This window comes from Nansenia antarctica, assembly GCF_963989245.1.
Source record: "Nansenia antarctica genome assembly, chromosome: 3".
Classification (NCBI taxonomy): Eukaryota; Metazoa; Chordata; class Actinopteri; order Argentiniformes; family Microstomatidae; genus Nansenia; species Nansenia antarctica.
In genome coordinates, this window is record NC_137688.1 from 59,665,036 (window position 1) to 59,692,572 (window position 27,537).

The 27,537-nt window shown below is 44.4% G+C and overlaps 2 protein-coding genes across 8 annotated transcripts in view; both read left to right on the forward strand.

Annotated features, from left to right (window-relative positions):
- bpnt1 (bisphosphate nucleotidase 1) overlaps positions 1-27,537 on the forward strand; it is a 417,747-nt gene that overhangs the window by 152,475 nt on the left and 237,735 nt on the right. The gene's annotated exons all lie outside the window — the stretch shown is intronic.
- Positions 16,261-25,026, forward strand: cep43 (centrosomal protein 43). Of its 7 annotated transcripts, XM_080526552.1 has the most exons (20): positions 16,261-16,399; positions 16,679-16,732; positions 16,849-16,903; positions 17,041-17,129; positions 17,302-17,439; positions 18,170-18,196; positions 18,927-18,983; positions 19,099-19,169; positions 19,284-19,345; positions 19,468-19,529; positions 19,638-19,718; positions 20,345-20,401; positions 21,126-21,349; positions 21,693-21,761; positions 23,236-23,319; positions 23,446-23,573; positions 24,003-24,080; positions 24,194-24,227; positions 24,345-24,432; positions 24,858-25,026. In XM_080526552.1, the coding sequence occupies exons 1-20, from the start codon at positions 16,316-16,318 to the stop codon at positions 24,933-24,935; spliced, it is 1,620 nt and encodes a 539-aa protein (XP_080382678.1). In that variant the 5' UTR covers positions 16,261-16,315; the 3' UTR covers positions 24,936-25,026. The 7 variants fall into 7 exon arrangements, with proteins under 7 accessions (XP_080382678.1, XP_080382681.1, XP_080382682.1 ...); XM_080526555.1 differs by lacking the exon at positions 24,003-24,080; XM_080526556.1 differs by lacking the exon at positions 23,236-23,319.

Genomic DNA, 27,537 nt, shown 5'->3' on the forward strand with positions numbered 1-27,537 from the left:
TTTACCTGCTTTGTCTGCTCCTGTAATGGCTTTGGCTGCATCATCTGCAGCCCTGTTACCTTGTGTGACATGTGATGAGTCAGATCTGTGTGCGGCACACTTCACTATGGCTAATTCCCTTGGTTTCATCATGGCTTGTAACAGCTTCATGATTTGGGCGTGGTGTTGAATAGGCGAACCATCAGTTTTCTTAAAACCCCGTCCCTTCCATACAGCTCCATGTAGATGACACACATTATGGGCGTAGGCAGAGTCGGTGTACACTGTCACTCTTCGTCCGGTTCCCAAGTTGCATGCTTCTGTGAGGGCAATCAACTCAGCCAACTGAGCTGAACAAGGCTGAGGAACAGCCTCGGCTTGTTCCACAATGAACCCTGAATTTTGGGATCGGACTATGGCATACCCAGCACGTAAACTTTCTCCTACCCGGTAACAAGATCCATCAGTCCAATACTCAACGTCAGCTTCCTTTAAAGGCAAAGTTAGTAGATCTGCTCTAAGCTTAGAGTACCTCATAGCTTCCTTCACACAATCGTGTGGTTCCCCATCTTCTGGGGTTGGCAAGGTCTCTGCTGGGTTAAGTGTGTTACATCTTAGTAATGTTACATCTTCCCTTTCCAACATCCTGTAATAATTCCTAATCCTAGGCATCGTCAAAGTATACTTGCCTTGATTCAAAAGATTCCTTAGACTGTGGTGGCAGAGAATGGTAATTGGGTACCCCATTGTTAAGGTTGTTGCCTTCTCGTACATAAGATATGCCCCGGCCATTGCTCTGTAGCATGGCGCGAAACCCATTTCTACCTCTGAATATGCGACAGAGTAATAGGCTATGGGCTGTGGACTAGGTCCAATGCCTGTTGGTTGCGTAAGAACAGCGCAGGCATACTTCCCTTTGGCTGAAGAAGAAACATACAATCCAAATTCTTTGGAATAATCTGGAAGCGCTAAAGCTGGCGCTTCTTGCAATTTGTGTTTAATTGTCTCAAACGCCAAATCAGCTTCCCTTGTCCAAGTAATGCAACATTGGAGTTTATCACTACCTGTTTCCTTAATCATCCCCCTCAATGGAGCGACCAGTCTAGTGTAATCCTCCACCCATGCTGAACTATACCCAGTAATGCCCAAAAACATCATCATTTCCCTAACCGTTCGTGGTTTTGGAGCCTTCTGAATGGCTTCCAAGTGTTCATTAGTGACACTGCGATGTCCCTGTGTAATAGATTGTCCTAAGTAAGTTACCTTTTCCTGGCAATACTGTAGCTTCTTTTTAGACACCTTGTGTCCCTTCTCCGCCAAAACCTTTAACAGTTTAACGGAATCCCTGTGACATGTTTCTTCATCTGGGGCACAAAGGAGTATGTCATCCATGTACTGAATGGCAGTACTACTTATCGTCTGCCCTAACCCGTCTAAGTCCTCCTTCAAGACCTGATTAAAAACATGAGGACTGTGTTTGTACCCTTGTGGCATTCTGGTATATTGATAATGTTGACCTTTGTAGGTAAACCCAAATAACCCTTGACTTTCTACACTAAGAGGTATAGAAAAGAAAGCCCCGCATAAATCAATCACTGTAAATACTTTGGCTGTAGATGGAATCTGAGTCAACAGCACATGAGGATCAGGAACTTCAGCTGGATAGCTGACAACTACCTCATTCACAGCCCGTAGGTCATGTACCAGACGATATGAACCATCAGGTTTCGTTACTGGCAGAAGAGGTGTGTTACTTAACGGATATTGAGTTATCTTCAAGACTCCTGCCTCTAACAATCCTTTGATCTGTGGCTCAATTCCATCAATTGCTTCCTGTTTCAATGGGTATTGGTTTTTCCAAGGGGGTTTTGCACCCGGTATGAGTTGAACTCTCAATGGACGAGCTGATTTCACAAATCCAATGTCTGTACTGTTCTTTGCCCACAGGTCTGCTGGCACATTCTGTATCATTTCTTCTCTGAGGTCTTTTTCAGGTTGTACAGGAAGGATTAGCTGGTTCATTAGCTTCACAGTCTGCGGATGTCCTATTCCTTGAGCAGAGATCATCAGTTTTGTGAACTGTCCATCAATGCTCCTCCAGATAGCAGGGTTTTCTTTTGTCGTTACAAATCTGGCTTTTTCTGAGTCTGCCATCATTGCCCCTAAATGCTTCTGTTTATAGTGTTCAGATATCATAAGTGTCACATGAGGGATGCTACCCTCAATCTTATGCTCCTGATCTAGATAAGTGTCACTGTTTATCTTCATAGCCACTCCCTGAGGGCCTAGGATTATACAACTTGTACTAAGCTGTACCTGTTTTGGCTGATGCTTCAGCCACTCATCTGGGTTTGCATCTGCAACTTCTCTAAAATACTGGAGTGTACAATGCAATGGATCAGTAGGCCTTCTGGCCTCTGACATGTGTGCCAGGATATAATTGTCCCACATCCTTGCTGGTTCCATTAGGTCTGGGCTAAGCCCTCCCACCCAATACACCATAGATGCGTTGTTGTCCATCATGACAGACAGCTGTCTGTTCTCTTGTGGCACTGTCACCCGACAGCCGTCAGGTGTGCATTTCACTGTACAATTCAATTGGCATAGTGCATCTCTCCCTAGTAGCCCTATTGGCGTGTGTTCTGATACAAGTATTGACAGATCTGCTCTCTGTCCTTTGTACTCTAAGCTTACAAGCTCAGTGGTAGGGATCAGCTGTTTAATTCCCTCGAATCCGATTGTCTTCACATATTTCCCAGACATAGGAAGGTGCGTGGCATCTTCAGGCTTCAGACAGGTGTAGGCTGCTCCACTGTCCACCATCAATTCTAATGGACGTTGGTTGACCGACACCCATATGGTAGGTTCATCTTCAGGCCTGTTTGTCACCACCAGCTGGCACCCCCCTCTCGGATCTTCTGGGCACCCCTATAGCCCAGCTGCTGGGCCTCCGTAGGGGTTCACCACTCCTGGAGCCGGTGTAGCAGGGGGCCTATATCTTCCTTTTTGTTTCCCCCCTGCGCCCCCCTGGTTCTTCTTCCAGCAGGTACGGGCTAAGTGTCCATCCTGGCCGCATTGGAAACATGGTCCTAACATCTTCTTCCCGGCTGCGGTCCATCCCTCTTGTGGTGGTCCTTGGCCAGGCTGGTTGTATGGCTGGTACGGAACCACTTGCACCCCTGGTGGCCCCTGTGGGTATAGATACCCCCCTTGTGGCCCCTGTGGGTATGACTGGGGAGGGACAGTTTGCAGTTGCTGTGGCTGAGATGGGACCTGTAGGGCTATGGTCTGCACTCTCTCTCTGGTTTTCTTGCCTTCAGTCAATTGTACTTGAGTTAGTTTTCTGAGTGAGTCTTCGTCTTGTGCCTTCTGTATCTGAATCTTCTTTCTAAATAATTCTACTTGGTGTGCTACGTTGTCTATATAAACAGCCTTGTTCATGTGTCGTAGCCCCACCAATTCTGCTAACTTGTTCTTAACTGGGGTAGGGAGACCTTGTTGAATCTTTTCCCTGATTATGGCTTTTTCTAACGGGTTATCTTCGGCATCCTTCCCTGTCACACTTCTCCATTGAGAGTGCACACGGGCTACAAAACCCCTGGGATTCTCATCTTCTCCCAGTGGCATCACAATGATATTGTCTGGGTGAATGTGAGTAGGGTATGTCTCTCTGATTGCCTTCCACAGCCTGCCTCTGTTTGCTGCGAAGAGCTCTGGGTCATAAACTGATGTACCGATATATTTATGAAGTCCTGCCTTCGTCAATATTTCCTGCATGGTGTCCAATCCTGTAATAAAGGCTAAGAGTCTTTTCAGGTCTCCCATTGCGGCCTGCGTCCCTGTCAGTCTCACGTCCATCTCGGTAGTCCATGGGTGACCCCCATCTTCTAGGACTGGGAGTTTTTCGATCACTTCAGACAGATCTGTATGACCCCAAGGACGATATTCTATCTTGTTATCTCGAATCAGCACCGGGAAGGTCCCCTGAATTTCCTCTTCCTCCGATGCCTTCCCTCTTGGTCTTAGGCCATAATCGCTTACTAGTGGCTTCGTTTTTTCGTCCCGCCTTGGTGTCGCTGTAGACCTTGGGAGGTTCGGCTGGGATGTATGATGTGATGTCACTTGAGCTACCTGTTCTAACAGTTCCTCTATCTGTCGTCTGTGACTTTCCTCCTCTCTTAGGCTTCTCTCTTGGAGTTTTCTTGCCCTCTTTCTTAACTCCTCCTTATCCTTTTTCACCCTTTCTTCCTCCTCTTCCTCCAACATCTTCTTCTTTTGCTTTAAGCTCTCTTTCTTCTTCTCTATCTTCAGAGACTCCTGCTCATCTTCAGAACCACTTTCTTCTTTTCCCTTTTTATAGCGTCTTGTCCTTCCCTGTTTTTCGGCCCTGGCTATTAGTTTTCTGATCTGAGCACTGTAACCTCCCTGTGCATTGCTGTCAGCACCTGAACATTCGCCATCACCTCCACTGCCATCTTCACTGTCATCTGTCTTGTTCTCTGGTTCGAAATCCACGGTCACTTTCGCTCTTCCCCTCTCTAGTACATTATCACCCTCATCTTTGATAGTGAAGGCTCCGTTCGTACTTAGGACGGGGACCTGAGGGTAGATCCGCTGAGAATTGTCCTCCAGTATCTTGGCATAGGGAGGAGGACTGGAGATTGGAGCTGTGTGTGAGAATGGAATGTTCACTTTCTCTTCCATTGCTTTGGCCAATTCATCTCTTCTTTCTGGATCCATGTGAGCTGTTTTCTCATTCCAAGCTAATGCTACTTTCTGCCCCTCTACCTTGAAGAGGTCTAAAATAGCTAACTCTAACCTGCGTTTCTCTGATCTAATCTTTCCTTTTTGATGCGCCTTATGTGCATTGATAAGTATCTCCAATGTTGCAATTAATTGTAAGTCAAAGGTGCCCTCTTCTGGCCATGGTTGTTCAATGTCTGCCCAACGAATATTCCATTTCGTTGACATTTTGCTAATCTCCTTAACAAGAGGATTCATTTTTTCCACTATAGCCACAGGGGATGAATTTGCTAATATTCCCTTATCTGTATTAACAGCCCTCACAATTTTACTGGGTTTGGCTCCCATGTCTGAAATATTTATACTGCTCAATATGCTGAAAATATGCTATAAGGTGTACTTTTCTTACAACCCACCTTCTGTTGCCGTATCTGCTAAACAGATGCTAGTCCAACTTTTAACTGTGTCAACTGTCTACACAGAACATTACAATTCAGAACAACGGATTGTTTCAGTGGTATTGTGTATTATTGACTTAAATGTAATCTATGTGTGTGTTTTAATCTAAATGTTTTTCCCTTATTGTGTATGAATGTGTGTCACTTAATTGCTCAATCAATACTAATTATAGTTCAGGTCAACTTTAATTATTAAACTACAAAGGCTGTTCAACACAATTATCAAATTACAAAGGCAGGTCACGCTCTAAGTCTTTCTGATCCACAAACCCTTGATTTATCAATCCTCAGATAGAAACTGTTCTGCTATTCTTTAATCAAAAACTGTGAAAAAGAACTTAACTTGAAATAAAAAGATGTAAAACACGAATATTAATTACAACCTGTAAAGAAATCGATTTATTATTTGGAAGGAATAAAATGATTAATTATTAATTACAATCTGTAAAGAAATCGACTTGTTATTTGAAAGGAATGCATAATTAATTAGACTTAGTCATTGACACTTCATTGATGTAAACCTGTGAAAGAAAACGTTATCATTGGACTATTACAATCTGTCCACTAGATAATAAACATTACGTTCCAACATCTTATGTTCTAACAACAAGCAACCGACTTGTCTTATCGTGTTCCGTCCACTAGATGGCGGCAAGTTCCTTCCATAGATCTGATAGGTTCAGATGGAATCTGATTCTGCAAGCAACCGAAAATGTCTTATCGTGTTGCTTCAGACCACCCTGCCGTGATCTTCAAGTCACAACCTATTATTTTCCACAATCCATAAACAACCCAACTGTCAAGCGAAAAGAATGAACGATTAGTTAGAATTATTCATTATATAATCATATACATTGATTTAAAACCTGTGGAATCAATCAATTGTTTTGTGAAAACAGAAAATGAATGATCTGAATAATTAATTCAACCAATAAGCAATTAATTAAATCAACTAAAGTAATGTAATACTGAACAGTCATTCACAACATCAATCTATGCATCAACCTCCTAGATTCCTTCACCAACATTCTTTATTGCGGGGAAAGGTGAAAGGCAAGAAAGCAAAATGGAGGAAAAAAGAATCCGTGCTCAGAGACCCAGTCTCAGCTGGTCTACGCCCCTCTCCGCGCATGCGCCCGCTTTTCACCAGACTTGCGAATGAAACTCAGCAAATATCCCCAAACTACTTTAAAATACCCCAACGATCGACCCACTATCCTTATACCACTACAGTCTATGTGAAATGGATTCAACCTTATCCCATGAGATGAGCAATGCAATCGATCAAATTCAGCTTCCCTTGTAGTATAAAGGATTTTCAGCTCTGTTGTGTGTTTTAGGGCGAAAAGCGCGTGTGTTTGAAATGAGACACGCAGAAAGGGAGGGGAGGGGCTCTACCCCACGGTTTTTCCTTGAAAAACCACGGTCTTTTTCACAACTTTTGTTTTCACAAACAAAGCACATTCACGACTCAGCAATATCAAAATTATCTTTCAATGTAGTTAAACTATTATTTACCAATTTACTCTCATTTTAATATTCCCTAATGCCTTTTTCCCACGGTCTCTCTCTCAAGAGGAATCTGAGCGCCTGCGGGCGTACAGCTCGTCTTGACGGCGCTAAAGCAATTAGCTCCGCTCACTGCTCTGCTCTGCTCTGCTCACAATGGTCCTTTTGTCTTATCAAACAGGAATTCTCATTCCTTTTACATACAATAACACAATTATCAGCTTCTCGCTAATTTATCACAAGATATCAGCCCACTGTGAGAACGTCTTCCACGCAGTATTCTACTGACAGCGCATTCGCAAAACGCGCACTGAAGCAATTCATTCTTTGCTCCACAACACACACACGATACTTCTACAATATCGTACAATTACACATTTATGTACAAATACAGATTTCTAAATCCGGCTCTTTAAATTCAATCCAATTGTAATTATCTTATATTTCTAACAGATACTCAACACCAATCTAAATTCTTTTGTTTATAGCTTAAGACCATTTATTACAAAAGTACATCAAAGCTGGAAGTCTGAAGTCTGAAGTCTGGCAGAGAGAGAGAGACAGAGAGAGAGGGAGGGGGAGCAGAGAGAGGAGGAGGGGGAGCAGAAGTCAATGGGTTACAGGCACAGAGAGAGAGAGAGAAAGAGAGAGAGGGGGGGAAATGGTACTTACCTCCAGGCGCTGAGAGAAGTGAAGAGATGCAAAAATTGACGGTCACTATAATCACTTATAAGCTATATATATTTACTCGTGGACTAGGCTCGCCATATATTTCGTATATTTTGGTATCTGTTACTGCTAAAAATGAAGAAGAGTTCTTGAGCAAATTTAAGACTTGTTTATTCAAAAAAGCAGGTTACACAGCATGGCCCCTCAATGGAGCTGGTGGTCCGAATCGGTCACAGGATATGAAGTCAAAGATATGGATATGAAGAAAAAGAGATGGATATGAAGAAAAAGAGATGGATATGAAGAAAAAGAGAGAGAGCCAATCTGTGTACAGGATTTTATACCCCCCCCTGTCACTGTCGCTGAGCCAATCAAAACAGAGTCCACGTCATTTTAATTTGGTCAGATACAAAGTTTGCCAGTGAGGTCATCCTGTAAATAGGATGTTATTCCATCCTAAGGATCCTTTGCTGTGTATTATCTGCCATACCTGAAGGCAGATAATGTACTCTGCATTGGTTTAATGCAATTCACCCTATGGTCTAATACAATTCTAATGCAATTTATGCTATGGGCGTCTTGCTGGCTCGGGCCCTAATGCAATTATATCTTCCCATGATGATATTACAGCCTCTGCACATGCTGGTCAAAAGGCCATTGTGTGTATTAGAGGGCCATTGCTATGGTTACAGAGCATGAAAATACACGACAGTAGGAACCTTTATTACTGCTTTTGTGGTACAGGGAAGATAATATTCAAACACATACATGTCCGTCCTCAATTTAAGCAAGTATTTAGATTGTCTGGTATTTACATCTTTAGTTGCTCTCCAAAGAGATCGTTTCATCCTCTATCAAATTATGTAAGTGTATTGTCCTTGTTTTTCAATGAAGGACTACAGTACATGTTAAATGGGGTGGCCGACCAGAAACCACAAAGATCAAAATGTTCTGAGCCTTGACTGTCTTACACTGATGTTAGCTAGCCATATTCTAGCTAGACACATTATTTAGACACATAGAAAGACAAACTAAAACACTAAAACAGTCACATGAACAACTACAGGACAGTCTTGTCAGATACGGTAGCTAATCAGTTTCGTGTTTGTAAATATGTCGTGTTGCCATCTGTCAGTGGGTATCGTCATAACAAGGCAGTCCTCACCCTGCAATTACTAATGTGCGTGCGTATAATGTGTGGGTGTGCGTGTGCGTACGTGTGTGTGTGTGTGTGTGTGTGTGAGAGAGAGAGGGAGAGAGAGAATGTTTGTATTGAGTGAACAAGGGACTGTAAACGTTCATTACCAGTGTTTGCCAGGGGGGGGCAGCATGTGCTGTAGTTTGTGACACAGGCACAGGCAGAACAGATCAATGGAGATTTCTGCAGTGTGATGCAGACCAGGGGCCTCATTATAAAGCTTGCGTACGCACACTAAGGTGCGTAAGCAACTTTTCCCGCAATTTGGGGATTTATAAAAACTGTGAGCACCTCTAGGCTACGCACACTGTGGTCCATGCATACGCATAGAAACTGGAGAAATGTCAACTGCGACTCCGCTGGCAGAAGGATGAAACAGGAGAAACGCTTTGAAATGGATACAATTTCCACCAACATAAATCGAAATATTACCTCACATATTATGCGAGTGCACACAAAGAATATACGTGCACACTGCACATATCTTATTCTCCCTTGTCCTGTACCCATCACAATGTAGCCTACATATATCTTTGTATCATATAGATATTCATGCAAATATATTAACTTGTTATATTCATATTCAGAGCTGCCAAGTCTCACGCAATCGCCGTGAGACTCTAGCATTTCAACCAGTTCTCACGCTTGTTACGTCTGTAGTTTTACGACAGTTTGGACTTTACTACAGTGCCGTATTACGTTATGTGTTACACACGTTGTTGAATAAATGGAGAGAAGCTCCGACCTGAAGCTCTGAGTTCTGCCTCCGTTATTGAACATAACATTGGCGACGAGGATGGCTGATTGTTCTCTACCTCCACCCTCTCCTTTCCTAGCAGTCCCGGCAGAACCACCGATTCCGTGGAACCGCTGGATTTCCTCGTTCGAGACATATATCCTAGCCGCCGGCTTGGACGACATATCTGACAAGAGGAAATGTGCGCTGCTGCGTCACTGCCTAGGAGCAGAGGGTCAGCGCCTGTATGGAACTCTCGGCACCGCGGCGAGATACACAGACGCTGTGGAACTACTGAAGCAACACTTCGCCCCTCCACAAAGCGCTCTTCTCCGCCGCGTCATATTCAAACGAAGACACCAACGTACAGGTGAGACAGTGACACAGTATGTGGCTGATCTGCGGGGTTTTGCGAGCTTATGCAAGTTCGGGATATTACAGAACGAAATGATAAGAGACCAACTCATCTTACACACGAACTGTGACAAGATTAGGGACAAACTGTTACTGGAAAATGATGAACTTACATTATCAGCAGCTTTGAACATAGCGGTCCAGGTGGAAACAGCCTTGGAATGTGCAGTTAGTTTTTCAGCCTCTCCCAGCTCACCGGCAGCAGGCGCGCACAGCCTACAGGTGCCCCTCCTCCACGTGAGTGCAGCCAGCGGCGGGGAGAGCGTTTTTATGGCCTCTCGGTCACGCGACCAGCCACACCAGCCGTGTGGGAATTGCGGCTCTTCTGCACACAATTCAAGAGCTCAGACATGCCCAGCCCGTGGTAAAACCTGCTCCAATTGCGGGAGACTAAACCACTTTCACAAGGTCTGCAGGTCTGCCCCAGCTAGAGCTTCCCAGTCACCTACCACAGTCATCCATAATGTCAGCTCAGGACGAGCGCCATTCAAAACATGCTCGTTGATGGTTGGTGATGTCACTCTGCCGCTCCTCCTAGACACTGGAGCCACAGTGTCCCTTGTGAACTTGACGACCTATACACAGTTCTTCTCCCATGTGCCCTTGGGGTTGCCCTCCACCACCCTGCGTGGCTATGCCAACTCTGAGATTGACATTGTGGGCTCTTTTCAGCTGCCTGTGAAGTACGGGGAGAGGACACTGCCGGCTTTCAGGTTCAATGTTGCACGCCACGGGACCAACCTGTTAGGCCTCGACCTGTTCAACGCCCTCGGTTTCACCCTGCTAGACACAGCTGGCTCAGAGATTCACACCGTTTCCATCCCCTGGCAGCAACAGTGGCCTGCGCTGTTCAGCGGTGTAGGCTGCCTCGACACTTTTGCCCACCAGCCTCTGTTAGATCCTACAGTGATGCCTGTTATACAGCCCCTCCGCCGCTCCCCCCTGGCTCTCCGCGATGACATCTCCTCTCAACTACAGAGCATGCTCGATAGCGACATCATTGAGCAGGTGAATGCATCGCCTTGGATCTCCAACCTGGTGGTGGCGAAGAAGAAGTCTGGGGGGCTGCGCATCTGCGTGGATCTGAGAGCGGTAAACAAGGCCATCATCCCTGACAAATACCCCCTGCCAACGATAGAGGAGCTCACCGCCCAGTTCTACGGGTCCAGCGTGTTCTCTAAACTGGACCTCCGTCAGGGTTACCTCCAAGTGCCACTACACCCCGAGAGCCGCAACCTCACAGCGTTCATCACTCACAGAGGGGTTTTCCGCTACAAACGCATGGCTTTCGGTTTAAGCTCCGCCCCCAGCTGCTTCCAAAAGATCATGGCCTCCATCTTCGCTGGGATCCCAGGTGTGGCCATCTATCTTGATGACATCGTGGTTCACGGGGCCACCGTCGAGAGCCACGACGAGCGTCTCCACAGTGTGTTCAGTGCATTGGCCAAGCATCACCTCACACTCAATGGTGAGAAGTGTGTATTCGCCGCCCCAGCCATTGACTTTGTGGGGTTCCACCTCTCAGCTGATGGCACGTACCCGCTGCACTCGAACACCGAGGCCATCCATCATGTCCCGGAGCCCACCACAGCCGCTCAGGTGGCCTCCTTTCTAGGCATGACGGCGTACTACCTCCGTTTCCTGCCACAGTACTCGGCCACAACCACACCACTGCGGAAGCTGTTAAAGCATGACGAGCCCTGGCTCTGGACGTCTGCCTGCTCAGACGCCGTACGCCTCCTGAAGGCCCAACTCACCTCGCCACCGGTCCTGGCGCATTTCGACCTGGCCAGCCCCACTCTTGTCACGTGCGACGCCTCTGCCACAGCCATTGGTGCGGTGATGTCCCAGCTGCAAGGGGGGGTGGAGAGACCGATCGCCTTCGCCTCCCGTGCTCTCAGCCCCACGGAACAGAAGTACTCGGTGGGGGAGCCTCTGGGCATGTGAGCGCTGGCACATGTACCTCTATGGACGTCTATTCACACTGAGGACAGACCACCAGGCCCTCATCACCCTCCTGGCCACGTCTGGCACCGGTCACAAGCCACTCCGCCTCCGAGTTCACGCCAGGACGAGACAACGTGGTAGCCGACTTGCTATCACGCTCAATCCCCAGCCCACCCACAGCCCCAACCTTGACCCCCGGACTGGACCAGGCTGAGCATGACCTCGTCCAGCTCCTCCACACACCCCTTCAGGAGACGGTGTCGCTGAAAGAGCTCCGGGATGCCTCAGCCGATGACCCCACCCTCTCTACACTCTCAACCTACATCACGCAGGGGTGGCCGGCAAGAGTACCTGACGAGCTACTCACTTACTCCAGGATAAGGGAGGAGTTGTCGGTTTGGAATGACACCTGTGTCGCTCGCGGGTTCTGCACTGTGGTCCCAGGTGTCCTTCGGGCGCGTATCCTTGCTATGGCGCACGAGGGTCACCTGGGCATAGTCAGGCTCAAACAGCGCTGTCGTGATGTTGTGTGGTGGCCAGGCATCGACAGGGAACTCGAAACCCTGGTCAAGGATTGCACTGCCTGTCTCCTTAGTGGTAAGACCAGGGCTCCAGCTCCACCCCCGCCCATGCAGCCGTTGGACTGGCCATCTCAGCCCTGGGAGCACCTGCAACTGGATATCTGCGGCGAGCTGCATGGGGTACCACATCACCAGCGTTTTCTCGTCGTGACCTACGACCTCCACTCTAAGTGGCCAGAGGTGACACCTGTGGGCTCGGTCACAGCAAAGGTGCTGATCGACATTCTCGCCGCTCTGTTTGCACGTTGGGGCCTGCCCAAGAGGATCACGACTGACAACGGTCCTCAAATGATTTCCCATGAACTGTCCTCCTATCTAGTGGGTAAAGGGATCCACCACATCCGCACAGCGTTCTACCACCCTGCTGCGAACGGGGGGGTGGAACGGCTGAACCAAACACTGAAAAATGGCATCAGGGCCCACCTGGCACAAGGGTGCACGCTCACCACCAGCCTCCTCCAGACGCTGTTGCATTATCGGGCCACGCGACACGCCACTACAGGAGTCTCCCCAGCCTCCCTCATGCTGGGGCGGGAGCTCCAGCTGCCTCTCGATAGGCTCCGCCCTACACTAGCTCAGCCCCCGGTCCATCCAGTTCAAGCCACAGTCACCAAACACCAGCGCTTGATGAAGGATCGTTTCGACAGGGCCAGACGTGCTAGGCCACCTGTCATTGCTGTGTCGGACTGGGTCAGGATCCGAAGACCTCATCGGGACAACAAACTCCAGTCGTTTTGGTCTGACCCTGTCCAGGTCAGCAAACAGCTTGGCCCGGCCTCGTTTAGGCTCGCCGACGGCACTCGCTGGCATGCTACCCGCCTGCGTAAGGTGCAGCCTCCCCCTGGCCCAGCGCTGAGTGTGGCCTCTTCCACAGTCTTGCCAGCCGCACGGTTGGATGAAGCAGCAACCCCGGCCTACCAGGCTCAGCCCCAAGGCGTGGAGCCGCCACCAGTGGCTGTGGCTGCACCAGAGCCACGTCTGGTTCGAGCACGCAACAGGCCCGATCACTTGCGTGACTACGTGACTGAGTATCACACCTAGGTTGTGTGAGGGGGGGGGAAATGTTACGTCTGTAGTTTTACGACAGTTTGGACTTTACTACAGTGCCGTATTACCTTATGTGTTACACACGTTGTTGAATAAATGGAGAGAAGCAGGGGCGGATTTAGGATCGTAGGAGATCCGGGGCTTAGCCCAGAGGGAGAATATAATGTGCGCGCAGAGGAAATTTTGCCTTCAACCTTCAACTTACCACCACCTTAAAGCGGACAAAAGGCACTGGAGAACACATATACATTCACACCCTTTAATGAAGCAAACTAATTGTGGTGGTTCTGGGCACAGAGGGAGGTCAGCACACGTAGCTCCCCCTGCCAGTCACCATCATTTATATTTGTATAGAATTACATAATTGATGGGCTGAGGCTAGTTATGTTACAGTATGTATATCAGGGCAGACTCTGTGCTCACCACTTATATTGTATTTAGAGTCTTGTCCTGTGTTATATGACGATATATTACATGTATTGTTGGCCTGTGTATAGTACTGTGAAATCAAATCCCCCCTGGGACATTAAACAAACTTAGTTAGTTAGCGTTACATCTTAGGATAGATTTGAGTCATGTTCTGTATACATACATACTACCATAAGGGCATACTTAATGTGGTTACTCCATGTTTACTAGCTGTAACATTAACGTTACATCATTCTTTTTCACTTGTTACTCAGTCAACCAGAGTGCAGATATCAAAGACTATCAGCCTGTTATTCACTTTATTTGTATAAAGTGAATAACCACTTCATTCCATCTGTTTTTCAAATAAAGTCCATTCCATTCCATTCCATTCCATTCCATAAGTATTATCCTTTGTTTGATTTCTTACCATGTACCGTAACAGTACCTTGCTATGTTTCATTTTCATTATAACATAACGTTATGTTATGATAGCCAGCTAGCATTAGCAAACCGGAAAAGTAGTGTCAGTGAGTCAGTCACCTTTCTAATAAGATTCACAAACCTGAAACATCATCTATGTCATCACTGCTGGTGATGTCATTGTTGTCAGCTGCTGATACGGCTGCTGCAACAGTTCTTGGCGCTTGTTTTGTTGAAAACAACTTTCGGATATCCATCCTTACACTTTTGCAAGTCAGGCACTGATTGAGATCACTTCTTCTTCAGGGCAGGGTAGGCTACGCAGTATGCAGGCTAATGTCGCGCAGCTGCTGCCTCTCTGTTGGACTCCGGTACTGCACGTTACTCACGAGATTTTATTTTTATTTTTTATTTTTTATTTTTTATTTAAGTAAAACATTCGGGGCTTTTCAGAAAACATCCGGGGCTTGAGCCCCAGTAGCCACCCCCTAGCGCCGCCCCTGGAGAAGCCTCCGTTATTGAACATAACAACGCTCTCACGCCGCATCTCTATTTCTCACGGCGAGAAATAACAATTGTTTTACGGGACTTTTATTTTTGAAATTCCTTGAAAGAAAGCTACCGGACATGAGTTTCGTGGCATCTTTCTGCACGCGCGTTAACTTGAGTCTGCAATCGAAGCGGCAGGCGAGCGCTGATGGAAGAACCTGTGTTCACACGAGCTGCAAGAACGTAGCAAGCAGTGTTGCCAGATTGGGCTACTTTTGGTCACACTGGACGGGTGGATTCGGCAGCTTTTAGACCGGTTGGGCTGGACATTGTCAATTCCGTCTGGCAACCGTGGTAGCAAAATATGTGCATACATTACAACATCGTATCTGGTAGCCTACTGGACTGGGTTGTACCAATATGGCGTAAGTCATTACTAAATGCAGGCATTTAGTAGTTACTAAACCCCTAGTTGTTACTAGTTAGTTTCAAACTAGTTGTTTACTAATTTCGGTTGCACCACGCCAATCTTTTGCCAATCTTAGCTAGTAAATACTCAGTTTTGGTAACTGTTTTTTGTTTCTCTACTGTAACATAACCAGGTACATTAATAATAATAATTATTAATAATTACAATTTACAATACAAATACAACAATTGGGGGTCCCTCAAAAAAAAAAGGGCTGTGCTGCGCGCACACAAAATCACCCACCAAGCCCTCATTCTGACCCAGGAAAAACCCTGGTATGTCCTGTATAACATGATAGCCATCTATGAGAAATGCACTGTATATAAGATGATGACCACTGGTCTTTCTGCTGCTGACCAAGGGGCTGAGTCCTGTTGATGGGGCCAATTTTTCTTTTAGAGTCTGTAGGCTACTGTATTTGTTTATTAAGATTTCATAAATATGATATATTGTCTGAATTTTTTTCTTGTTTTATAAAATGTTAATTATTTATTATTTATTATTTTCATTTCTTGTGCTGGTTTATTATGAACAACATGTAAAATTGCAGGGAACTAGCACAAATAATTGGGTGGGAGAGAGAGGCCGCCGCTGCCAAAACATGCACAGTTTTGGGTCGCTCCACCGCCAAAAAATGTCACTCCAAACTTTTGGTGAAACTTGGCAGCCCTGGTGATATCTATTAGTTCAACATTTTACCCAATAGGCTAGGTGCACGATCTCACTACTTCCTGAAAGGCACCTGGTATGAACATATCCTGTCTCACTCTATTGGTTTAATTGATTAATCAGCTGTGCACTGTGTGTTCCAACGGTTTACCGCACAGCTGATTAATCAATTAAACCAATAGAGTGAGACAGGATATGTTCATACCAGTTGCCTTTCAGGAAGTAGTGAGATCGTGCACCTAGCCTATTCACCTGCCATGTCTCGCCTTCCAAAACATATTTTATAAATGAAATGGCTGCTACGGCCATCAGGGGGCGAGTTTCTGATGGCCCAATATCCTGATGTGTTATAAATATATTTATCAACACATCTGCCAAATTTGGTGCTTGTATCACAAAATGAACGATATATGAACGATGATATATTGAGCTATGCCGCCCCACTATTGTGTTCGATTCCAGCGCTGACTTTCTCGTCGAATCGACGTTTCTGAATCACCAGATAGCTCGTAGAGGAAACTGTCAACAGTTCTCTGCGGTCTGCAGTGTTTGTTTTGGTTGTCTTGGTAGTTAAAGATGTCTGCCATGGAGGATGACACGGAGTTGCGTGATCTTTTGATTCAAAACCTTGAAAATAATGGAGTGTTGAACAAACTAAAGGTCAGTACACTGTAGTAAATATGAAGCTTCCGCCTTGGGTGGGTAACTAACTAACTAGCTAACTTGCTAGCTAAAGCTACAATTATACCTCGAGGTACGCCTCATCCAAATGATTTAGCAATGATAAGTCAGTGGGATTAAGTGTAAACTAAAGTGTAAACCTGTTTAACGGACTAACTAACTAGCTGTCTAACTACGTAAGGTCTACATGATAAATGATCAGAATCAGTTGGTGTTTTAAAATGAGGCCTAGCTCAGATTTTACTTCTGGTATTCCAGGCAGAAATGCGTGCTGCTGTCTTCCTGGCAATGGACGAGCAAGATAAAGTGGAGGTAAGATACTTCGAAACGATGGTATTGTGGCTAGGCGTAGTGACTTATCGTCATTGCTTCTTCACAAATCACTGACTGGACGTAATGATTTGCTTCTGCCACTCATTTCCCCTCAGAATAAAACTCCACTCGTCAATGAAAACCTGAAGAAGTGCCTAAATACCAAAGATGGTAAGTTAGTGTCCTTCCATGCCTGTCAGAACTTTCAAGTTGCAGTGGTTACCCCAAAACTAGTCTGGGTTGCCAAGACTCATGGGCTCCCAATAACAGTGTGTTTGTATGATATTGGGTTGATCGTTTCTCTGCAGGACGCCTGGTGGCCAGCCTCATCATAGACTTTCTGCAGGTCTTTAACCTCGACTTCACGCTTGCTGTCTTCCAGCCAGAGATAAACTCAGTAAGTGGTTTACTCCCAGATGTCAGTGGAACTATTTTAGAAATGCATCTGAAGGAATTCCAACATTTGGTGTGTGTGTGTGTGTGTGTGTGTGTGTGTGTGTGTGTGTGTGTGTGTGTGTGTGTGTGTGTGTGTGCGCGTGCGCGTGCGTGTGTGTCTTTGTTGTGCTCAGTTAAATGGCCTGGACAGCCGTGAGCAGGTGTCGCGTGAGCTGGCTATCACAGAGACAGATGTGAACAGGAATACTCCACTTCTGCTGGAGCTCATCAAGAGGAGCAGACACAAGGAGAAGCCCTCCATCTTCTCAGAGGTAAATGCGCTGTTGCACTAAGCTTTACACAGATTTAGACAATATCAGAGTCAGACATTAGCAGTTGTCCAAATTGGAAGCCTCCCTGATTCCAACACATCATGAATGGCTATGCTCTCTGCTCATACCACATTAAAAGACCACATTTTCCCGTTATGGTTGTGGCTAAGGCCTGACTCAGCATGAGTGGTCGCTTGTTTACCACTACACCTAACCCTAATCCCTCAAAATGTGGCCTAGTTTAGTAAAGTGTTTCAATATGCTTTCGCACTTTCTCAATGCAACAGTCCCCATCACTTGAATCAGGAACTAGGGCAGTAATTACTTGGAAGAAAGTTGGAAGAAAAACACGCACACCACCATGCTGTCTCTATTGTTAGTGCTTGGAATACAGTCCCCCGCATCAATTTACGTTAAAAAGAAACACTCCCGCACACACGATTTTCAGTAAATTGTGTGTGTGGGAGTATTTATTTTCAATCATTTCTTTTCAATCATTTCTTTTCAATCAATCTTTTCAGTGAGACTGAAGCAGCCCTGACAGGTGATAGTGCTTCGCTAGGATAAACTCTGTCTGGTTCATTGCCAAGTTGTGGCCAAAATGTTCACAGCTTTTTCAAAGCCTTTTTTTTCTGCCAAATGAATTGTCTGACTTGTGATTTTAATGGACTGCTTTCTTGCTTTACTCCTTCTGCTTCTGCTGCTCTGCCCTGGTGATAACTGATTCAAGGGAGTCAAAGCCACAATCAACCCCAAGGTAGTCTGTCTTGTCTTATGATCTTCAGTCTTCTCACAAGCAAGGGCACATTTCGACTAACCACTATCTAATTCTATTCTACATTCTAGCAAATTCTATTCTACATTCTAGCAAATTCTATTCTACATTCTATTCTACATTCTAGCAAATTCTATTCTACATTCTAGAAAAACATGCCCACGGTGTGATGAAGTAGTCATTATACAATAAGATGAATGCATGACAATAGAACTGGGTCACGTAGCTCTAGTGAAACTCACGATTGTCTTTATGGTGTCGCCATATGAACTTATCTGGGTCATAAGGAGGCAGTATGATGTAAATGTGAAGCTACTCAGATGATTGAGAACAAAATGGTTTTCCTGTTGATCAACCAGTTTCTGAAAAAAAACAAGTTTGTCCTACTTTGTATAGCCAGTTCTGTTCTCTGCTCTAGTCAGCAATGATGCTAGCAAGCTCATTCATCCTGAGAAGGTGTGCCACATAATTGCACAAATTAAAAATGTTCTCAACCACAAAGGATGTAAGTAGTTTTGTTTCCCCCTTTAGGGCTGTGGTATGATTCTAACCTTGCTTTAGCTTTTTTTGGCTTTTATTTATGTCACATGCTTATTGTTTGCGTCAAGTCTCTGCTAAGACATGATGATATACTATAAACACAAGTATAAAGTGAATATAATTATATGCTTTGTGTAAATGTTTTTACAGTTTTTCTCTCTTCTCCCAAAAGGAATTGTCCCCAAAGCAAATTGCAGATGCCCGAAAGAAATTTGACTTTTATGACAAGGTGATCATTTGTATTTATTTATTTATTTTTAACACTTGCCTCCAGATGTTGAATTGACATGCAATGAAGAATATGTTCACATTCTGTTAAATTTTTCAAATTGATCAATCTATAGGACAGAACTGGTGGCATACGCAAAGATGATTTGAAAGCTGTTTTTGGAGAGCTCTTCCCCAACTTTAATAAGTAGGTTTGGTCCACAATGAGCCAATTCAAATCTATGAATGATCTGAACCTATAGTCTACCCAGTTCCTACACCACACCACCAGGTAACGTCTTGTCTGTGTGTCCAATGACAGGAACATGCTGGAGAGGTTTTCCACTGATGAGCTCAGAGTCATAGACAAAGGCCCCAGTAAATGTAAGTATCTTTGATACTGTTTTGGGTTTGTTTCTGGACATATTTATTGACACATTGGGCACGCACAAACTTAAGGGAAATGTCCTAATGCTTGTTTTTACCTTCTCTGTGTTTTTGTGTAGCTATAGACTTTCAGCAGTTTCTTGGGTTGTACAAGCGCTTCTTCATTCAGTGTAGAGCTGTGGTAAGTCATCTTTACTGTCATTTGGCATTAAAACATAATATCTACAATCTAATATCAGCTCTTTTCAATGATCATGGCCCTATAATCAGATGTATCCCTCTCTTCAAGGTTACCCATGACACCAGTGATGTCCTCCACACTCCCAGCCGATTTATTGAGGATAACATTTGCGCATCACCGGCTAGTAAGGTAAGTTGACTCGACCCAAACTATGGTACACTCATATGGTGAATTTATAACATGCAAGTCCTGTCTTAATGGCTGTGTAGGTAGTGTCTCATAAAATAACTATTTTCTTTCTGTTCTAAACGTTCGCATTGCATGCAGCAGTCAGTGCACTATTGTTTCACAACTAATATCTTTGTTTTACCTGTTTGGAAAGTGTGTGCAGTATCATAACTTGCTGTTCAGTATTTATATATATATATATATATATACATATATGTATCATCTGTCAGGTGTTAATTGATCACTTACTAGAGAGACAGGGCCACAAATACAACAAGCATTTGCCATCAATAGGTCAGAATGTGTGTGCAGTAGTCTATCAGGGAAGTCCCCTGAATACGAAATGTCCCTTGTGATGAGATGACGAGACTTATCTCTGCAGGATGTGACCATTGGCTGTAAAATGCCAATTTGAAGAAATTATTTGATTGTGTAAACGCCTCTCTTTTTATGCTCTCTTTTTTGAAAGGATGAAGAGGTTAGTAGACTTGTGTGCTTTCTCTAAATAGTCTTCTTTAGGGCCCAGCTGACAGGCTAGTGAAACTGTGAGTGGTTGAGGAGGCTGATAGCTGTGTTCTCATGTGCAGATACCCAGGTTTAAAGGACTTAAGCACAGTGGACAGGAGGAGAGGGCTAATGCCAAGGTAAACAAATGGCAGGGAACATGCCTAGAGCAGTCTCATATCAACTCAACCAGGGGTAGGTGCCACATGCACAAACTGACTTGTATTGCAGTCTATTATCCTGAAAGAAATGGGACATTTTAACACATAATGCACCGAGAATAATGTACATTTTCCCAAAGTCCTTCTTTTTTCCCATGGTTGAATTGATATGCTGTCACCGTTAGCACAGGGAATGGGCTAGCTAGCAGTCTTAGTGCAGCTTAAAAACTCATTCAGAATACACAGAAAACTGTACCTGTATCATGGCTCCAAGATAGAACACCAAGGACTTTATTGCCTTCTAACTCTAAGTTTCTATTCAACAATAACAGCGTTTGCTAATTCTAACAACTATAATCCAGAAGCTGGATTTTGTAGCAGAACAAAATCCTTTAATGTCTTGATGATTTGCATGTGTTTCACTAACAGTTCCACCTACCTCACTGTACTAATGGTTCATGTAGAGTAGGTAGACTTGCACGTTCCTAAGACAATAGCAAGGCCAGACCTGTAATTGCCTGTGCTTGGGAGAGGGCTCTCAAAATGTTCTAATATTTCAGTGCCACTAACCCTTCTTGTAGCTTCAAGGCTTCATATCATACCATTCGCAAACAGGAGCCTTACGCCAACGCCTTATATACATGGAGAAACTAAGCTGTCTGTCGCTTGTTCTGTTGGTGGGTGTGTTGGTGGATGTGCTCAGGGCGTAGAGGTCAGCCACGGTGACACCAGCCTGAGCGCTGGCTCCCTGAAGAGCAAAGGTCAAGTGCACGTGTCATCGAGGCACTGCGAGGCGGCCAGTGACAACGGGAACGCCCCCGGCACGTCCTCGAAGAAGGGTCTGGACCTGGAGGAGGTGGACGAGGACGCGGACGAGGGGGATTCCTTCTTTGACCCCCTGCCCAAACCTCAGAAAACTTACGGCTGGTGAGCGGATTCGACCCTTAAGCTTGATCAGAGACCATTGAGAATAGATGCCATACCCTGAATGGATGGGGGGTGCCTTATCATATGTGACAACAGCTGGTGAAACCGGGAACAAGTCGGCAACCAATCAAAATGTTGTGGAAGTCTGAACGGTCCGTCGGTTGGCGACTTGTTCCCGGTTTTTACCGGCTGCTGTCACATATAAGCAATGCATTAGTGAAAGAGTGTACATTCCATACATTCCTTTTTAGCATCTAGAGAAGTGAAGTGCTATGTCGCAAGCAGCCCTGTGTGCTCACTGCATCTTGTCTCTCTCCTCTTTGATTGCTGTGTTTGGGAATAGTACTCAACCCCTGGCTAATAAGAATAACTCAGGAGCCAGTCTCTCTCAAAAGAAAAATAGTCAGAAAGAGTAAGTATGTCCTCACTGTAAGGTCAATATCATAGTAAATTATGTTAGATTTTCTTTTTGCCTTAGTTTTTACCTGAAATACTGTTGGTATTTGCCTGTTGGCTTGGTATACTCTATGCATTCGGAAGTACAGAGGAGTTATGTTCAGTTGTCGGCAGTGCCTCAGTAACATGGAGTAGCATGGCCTTGTGTGGAAGTTGGTGGTTTCTAGGGATGTCCTGATCCGATCCACGGCATCGGTATCTGTCCGATATTGGTCCAGAATGCTGGATTGCAGATCGGACATGAAAAAAAAAAATAGGCTCCGATCTGCGCGCCCAATCTGGTGTGTCACTCACATGATGACAACAGTAGTAGCCAGTGGTCACGTGCATGAGGGTTGGCTAGTAGCTACCTGTGTGTAATGAGTCTGACACCAGCTGGTGAAATCATAAACCATTTGTCAAAGTAATTATTCGTTTTTTTACATATTCTGAAATTACAGATTGTAAGCTTTCAAATGATGCACCAGGCTACACTTTAAGAAAGGGTGCTATAATTGCTTTGCCATTTGTAAGAGAAGATAAATAGAATCAAAACCCGAAGGCACTAAAACTAGAAATCAGACAGTAACTTTTTTTCTTCTTTTTTCTACAATGCTGAATTCTGCTAAATTGTTTTAACTTTAAACCAGTTGGTCACTGAATGCTGCAGAGTACTGTTTTTGTTGCTTGAATAAAGGCTGGCAGTCTTTAATAGCCAACTGTTGTTGTGGACTATATAATGGGGAAGTATTTGTTATTATTCAGGAGTAAAAAAAAAATAATACAAATACCGGATTGATATCAGTATCGCAGATACCTGAAGCCCAGGTATCGGTAGTGAAAAAGTGAGATCGGGACATCCCTAGTGGTTTCATACAGGAGCTGGAGGAGCACTGTGCTGTCTGCTGCTGCTGCTGCTGCTCCTTGTCTCTCTCCCCTTCCGTTTTCTCCTCTGTCCTGCTTCTTTCTCTGTCTCCCTCTTATTTATGTTTACCTCTACGTGTGTCCCTTCACCTGAACGCAGCGTCCGCTCTCAGAGGGAGGAGAGCCTTTCAGGGCCATCCTTTTCCCAAATAAGGAGGGGCACTAGCCTCAATGAGTGAGTGTGCTGTGCATGGTGTGTTCCTCCGCCACTGAATCAGATGCACACATCTGAATGACAGGCGTGAGCAGAGTATTCGGACCGTTTTTTGCTTGCTGCCTCGAAATAGTAATGAATGTCTGTAAGGGTTTACCATTGGCCTTTGGTGAATATATAAAATATATACAGTATATGTATAACTTTTTAAAATATTTCTAACATCCACCATGGAATTAATGGACTTGACGTGTGTCTGTGTCTGTGTGTCCGTGTCTGTGTGTGTGTGGCCGTGTGTGTGGAAACTGTCCTTCTCGCTACTCTCCTTTTCCTGTCTGTGTCCTGTCTGTCTCTCTCCCCTCTCTGCTCTCAGTCTGTCTGCTCTGGGCAGCGACACAGAGGGCGATGGAGAGGAGCTCTTTTCTGACTATGATCATAAACAGAGCTCTGAGCACAGGTGAGCTGTAGGCATCCCTCTTCTAGTCGTCTTCATATCACGTGCCTGTGTCCTCTGTCTTCGTGAAGGCTTGGTGTATGTACCCTCAGACTGTCCCCTGTCCCCCGTCCTACTCGTGTCCTCCAGGAGAGCAGACTCAGGCAGAGCAGTAGGCAGCCCCGTGGACTCCCTGTCTGATGCGGCCCCCCAGAAAAGCGCTGGGAGGTCCCTCTCCGGAGAGGCTGGTCACAGAGACTTTTCAGCCTGCAAGAACGGTAAGAGAAGAACGGGGACAAATGGATAGGGGAAGACGCAGACCAAAGGAGTTAAGAGCAAGTGTTCGTGAACACATTTTCTTTCTTTTTTTCCTTTTTTTGGTGATACATTTTTTATTATTATTTCAGGGAGTAATGCAAGGGAGTGGTAACATACACATAAACAAAAGAGAAAATAGAATAACAAAAATACAGTTTACCAGTACAAATACAAAATTCCCATAAACCTTTCACCTCCCCTTCCCAATCTCCCTTTACCCCAATAGTCTCCCACCTCCCCCTCCTCCCACAAATGTCCCTCCCGCCAAATACACATTTTCTGTAGAAATAATACATTTTGTTGAACAGAGCACTGTTATATGTCGAAGCTTTGTTCAGTGATATTTTGTTTGTTAAATTAATTAATCCCTTGAATGTTGAACATTTTAGGAACTTCTAACTCCCCGAAAGACAAGGGATTCAAAGACTTTAAGACAATGAATGATAAAACTGGATCTCTCGTGTTTGGTATGACAATTAAGTTCACCCCATGTTTTCATCTTAGTTTGTTGTGTTTTTTGGGGCGGGTTCCATTAAAAGTTGTATTTCTTTTGATTTGTGAAATCGATATGTTTTTACAGAGGATGATGTCGACTACGATGATGACTTTAACAGGTAATATGCACACAAAAACTACTTTTCGGTCATGTTCATTGAGACGTACTGTATGCCCTGTGCCACAAGAGATTTCAATCTGAAGGGTGTCACTTGTGTCTTGGTTGTCACCACCAGCCATCGATCAGATATCTCGAAGAGTGAAGTTAGCATTGGTGAAGAGATAGAGGAGGTCTCCATCGAGGGACCTGACAACAGTGATAAGGTATGTCGTGCATGTGTGTGTGGGTGCCTGCGGCCTTCTGATATTTTAGTCTGAAATGGGAAGTGAGTACAGTATACTACACAGTTTCTTTAGGTCCATCTGAGTTGAAGGTTTTACACGTAGAGAAGAAGAGGAAGCTTGTTCAAAGAACTTCCTACCACCTGCACAGGTCTATAGTAATGAGAGGGCAAAGGCCTGTTCACATGAAAGAACATTCAAAATAATGTCAGGTGTTACTGAGCAGTCTATGGAAAAAAGGATGGGTCATATGAATACATCTTCCTGAGATGTCATTTGCTACAGTATAATGGTTTTTAATTATGATAATCATTTATTTCTTGGAAGTGGGACACCTTTCATATCAAAAATACTATTTTACTCATCCTTTTCTTTTTCCCCTCTGTCTCTCTCCCCCTCCCTCCCAGGTTGATGACATCACTCAGGACGTGAGCATCACTCAAGACCATAGTCAGGGAGTTGACTACATGGAGGAGGTCGCGTGAAAGTCCATGAGCCTTATACTACGCCCACCATTTCTACCTTAACTATTTATGTGTGTATGGATTGTGTTCACAGACCAAATAAAATGACTACTATTCATGAGAGGTTTTTGTTAAGATTATTCCTTAAATCAAAGATGAATGACATGTTCTCTGTCATTGTGAAACCTCAGATTATATCAGTTGTGGGAGTTTAGTGTCTGTGTCTATCTATGCCACTTACCAATGATGGCTTCCTGGCACACAACCACCACAAAGATTATTGAAAGGTCATGCATGTGTGTGGAGGGATTGGTAGTCTATTAAAACAATAGCATGAACAATGTAACCATTAGACACACACTTATGGCTTTATTTGCATGAATAAACATCACCACTTCACAACATCAACACTTTATAAACATCCAGGACTTACTCTAATGAAACCCCATATATCTGTAATGTAATGTTTATTAACATGCTGTGCCACAAATTGTTAGTTGTTTATCCAATGTACAGTACTGTACCTACAGTACCAGCCAGTAGATGAATATTACAAGTACTGTAGTCATTATGTTACCTGTTACACCCCCTGGTGACTAGGGGTAGAAGGGCGCAACATAGAGCAACAAGAAGGACAAGTGAGGGTGCAGTCACACAAACCAGGAAACTAAGGGTTGCAATTAACTTGATATTTATTGATACAGCAACACAGGGAACAGAGAGGACTAACAGTGGCACCAAATAAAAGTAATCAAAATAATAACCCCCACCCCCCCTTTACAGGTGCTAGGCACCTCAAAAGTACAGTGGGTGGTGCTCACTCTAAACTTGGGTGCTAGACAGCAGGTATGTCCTAGGTATATGCAGAAGTAAACCCAGGGTATCTCAACTAGTCATCTGTCCCTGTGTGCACAAATAAACATAAATGATTAACAAATAAAATACATAAACAAGGTAATATAATAAATGGAAACTTACATAAATCATCTAAATCATCTAAATGAACAAAACAAATAACACAAACACAGCTCAACCCACAGATCAAAACAGGAGAGAGAGAGAGGACACTGAGGACACAGAACATTTATAGGCAAAGACCAGGTTGATTGTTGATCAGAAACAGGTGTGTGGAATGATGGGACTGGAACCAAGCAATTATCTGTGAACCTAGGAAAAATTACAACAGCAGGGGGAGACCAAAACACAACACAATACAAACAGCAGGGGGCCGTTCCACTATGCCAGATTAACTCTGATCCAAGCGATTAACTCTGATCCAGGTTTAAATAAGCTTGCGGTCGGTTCCATCAATGTGGCTCAAATAATTCGCTGCTTGGTTGCTATGCAACCTATCCTTCTGAGTCAGATATAATTAGCCTGGTCCCGAGCAGACTTACAGGCTGGCTAAGGTAATGCGTCAAAAAAGGTAATGCGTCAAAAAAGGCTCACAGGCGGAAACTACATCCCGAACGACAGTTCCTCAAGTGTCTTTTAGGAAATATTAGTTCCCACTTCACACGAGATAGATAGATAGATAGTTTGACTGTGTGATAGATAGATAATTTGATATTTTGAAAGTGTGATCGATCGATAGATAGTTTGATTGTGTGATAGATAACTTGATATTTTGAAAGTGTGATAGATAGATCGATAGATAAATAAATTTAAAAAAAGTAAATAAAATAAATAGGTATCTTTATTATCTTGCATTGCTTTTATCACAGCGGTCTGGCTGGCGCAGTGGTTAAGGCAACCAGCTAGAGTTCCAAAGGTTGCGAGTTCGAGACTTAATTTTTGTTATTTTTATTTTTTTACATTTAACCGAAACCTTCATGCAAAGGCTTCAAACACCATTGTAATCGTGTCACTTCTTGTAAATTAGCCTGCACCATAATTTTATAGCCTACATACTTTTTTAGATGAGATTTTAGACTAGATTCAGACAACGAAATGCAGTAAAAAGTGCGTCTGAAGAGGGATTTGAATCATCTATTTAAAATGACGATTAAATACTATGGCAGCGGTCGATACCACTAGGCCATTGTGACGATATGACGGCTTATAGCCTGCTGCTGATATCACCACAGTAGTAAATATTAATTTATTAAAATATTAACATATAACAATAACTGGGGCTAGTATGACCTACGCATTTAATCGGTCAGCAATTTCTTGCCAAACCATTTCCCTTGCCTTGTTAATTGCGGCAGTATTGCACTATTTTACATCTTATTTTTCCGTCTTCATAAAGATCAATAATTCGGAATGCTGCGCAAATGTAGGACCCCTGCAGAGTGGAGTATCTTCATTTCGACAGATCGACTCTTCGGGGCTCTTTATGTCTGCGTGCACGCGCCCATATCGAGGATTTCTAAGCCGGTGTTCTGTGAACACTGATGACACAAGCCTGATCCTCGTTCGAGGAATCACCTGAGGCTTGAATTCCAATCCCGAGTTGCCTGATCGCCTGATTTATTTAAATCGCCGATATACTAATCCACCTTAGTGGAACGGCCCCCAGCAATTTCTTGCCAAACCATTTCCCTCGCCTTGTTAATTGCGGCAGTATTGCACTATTTTACATCTTATTTTTCCGTCTTCATAAAGATCAATAATTCGGAAT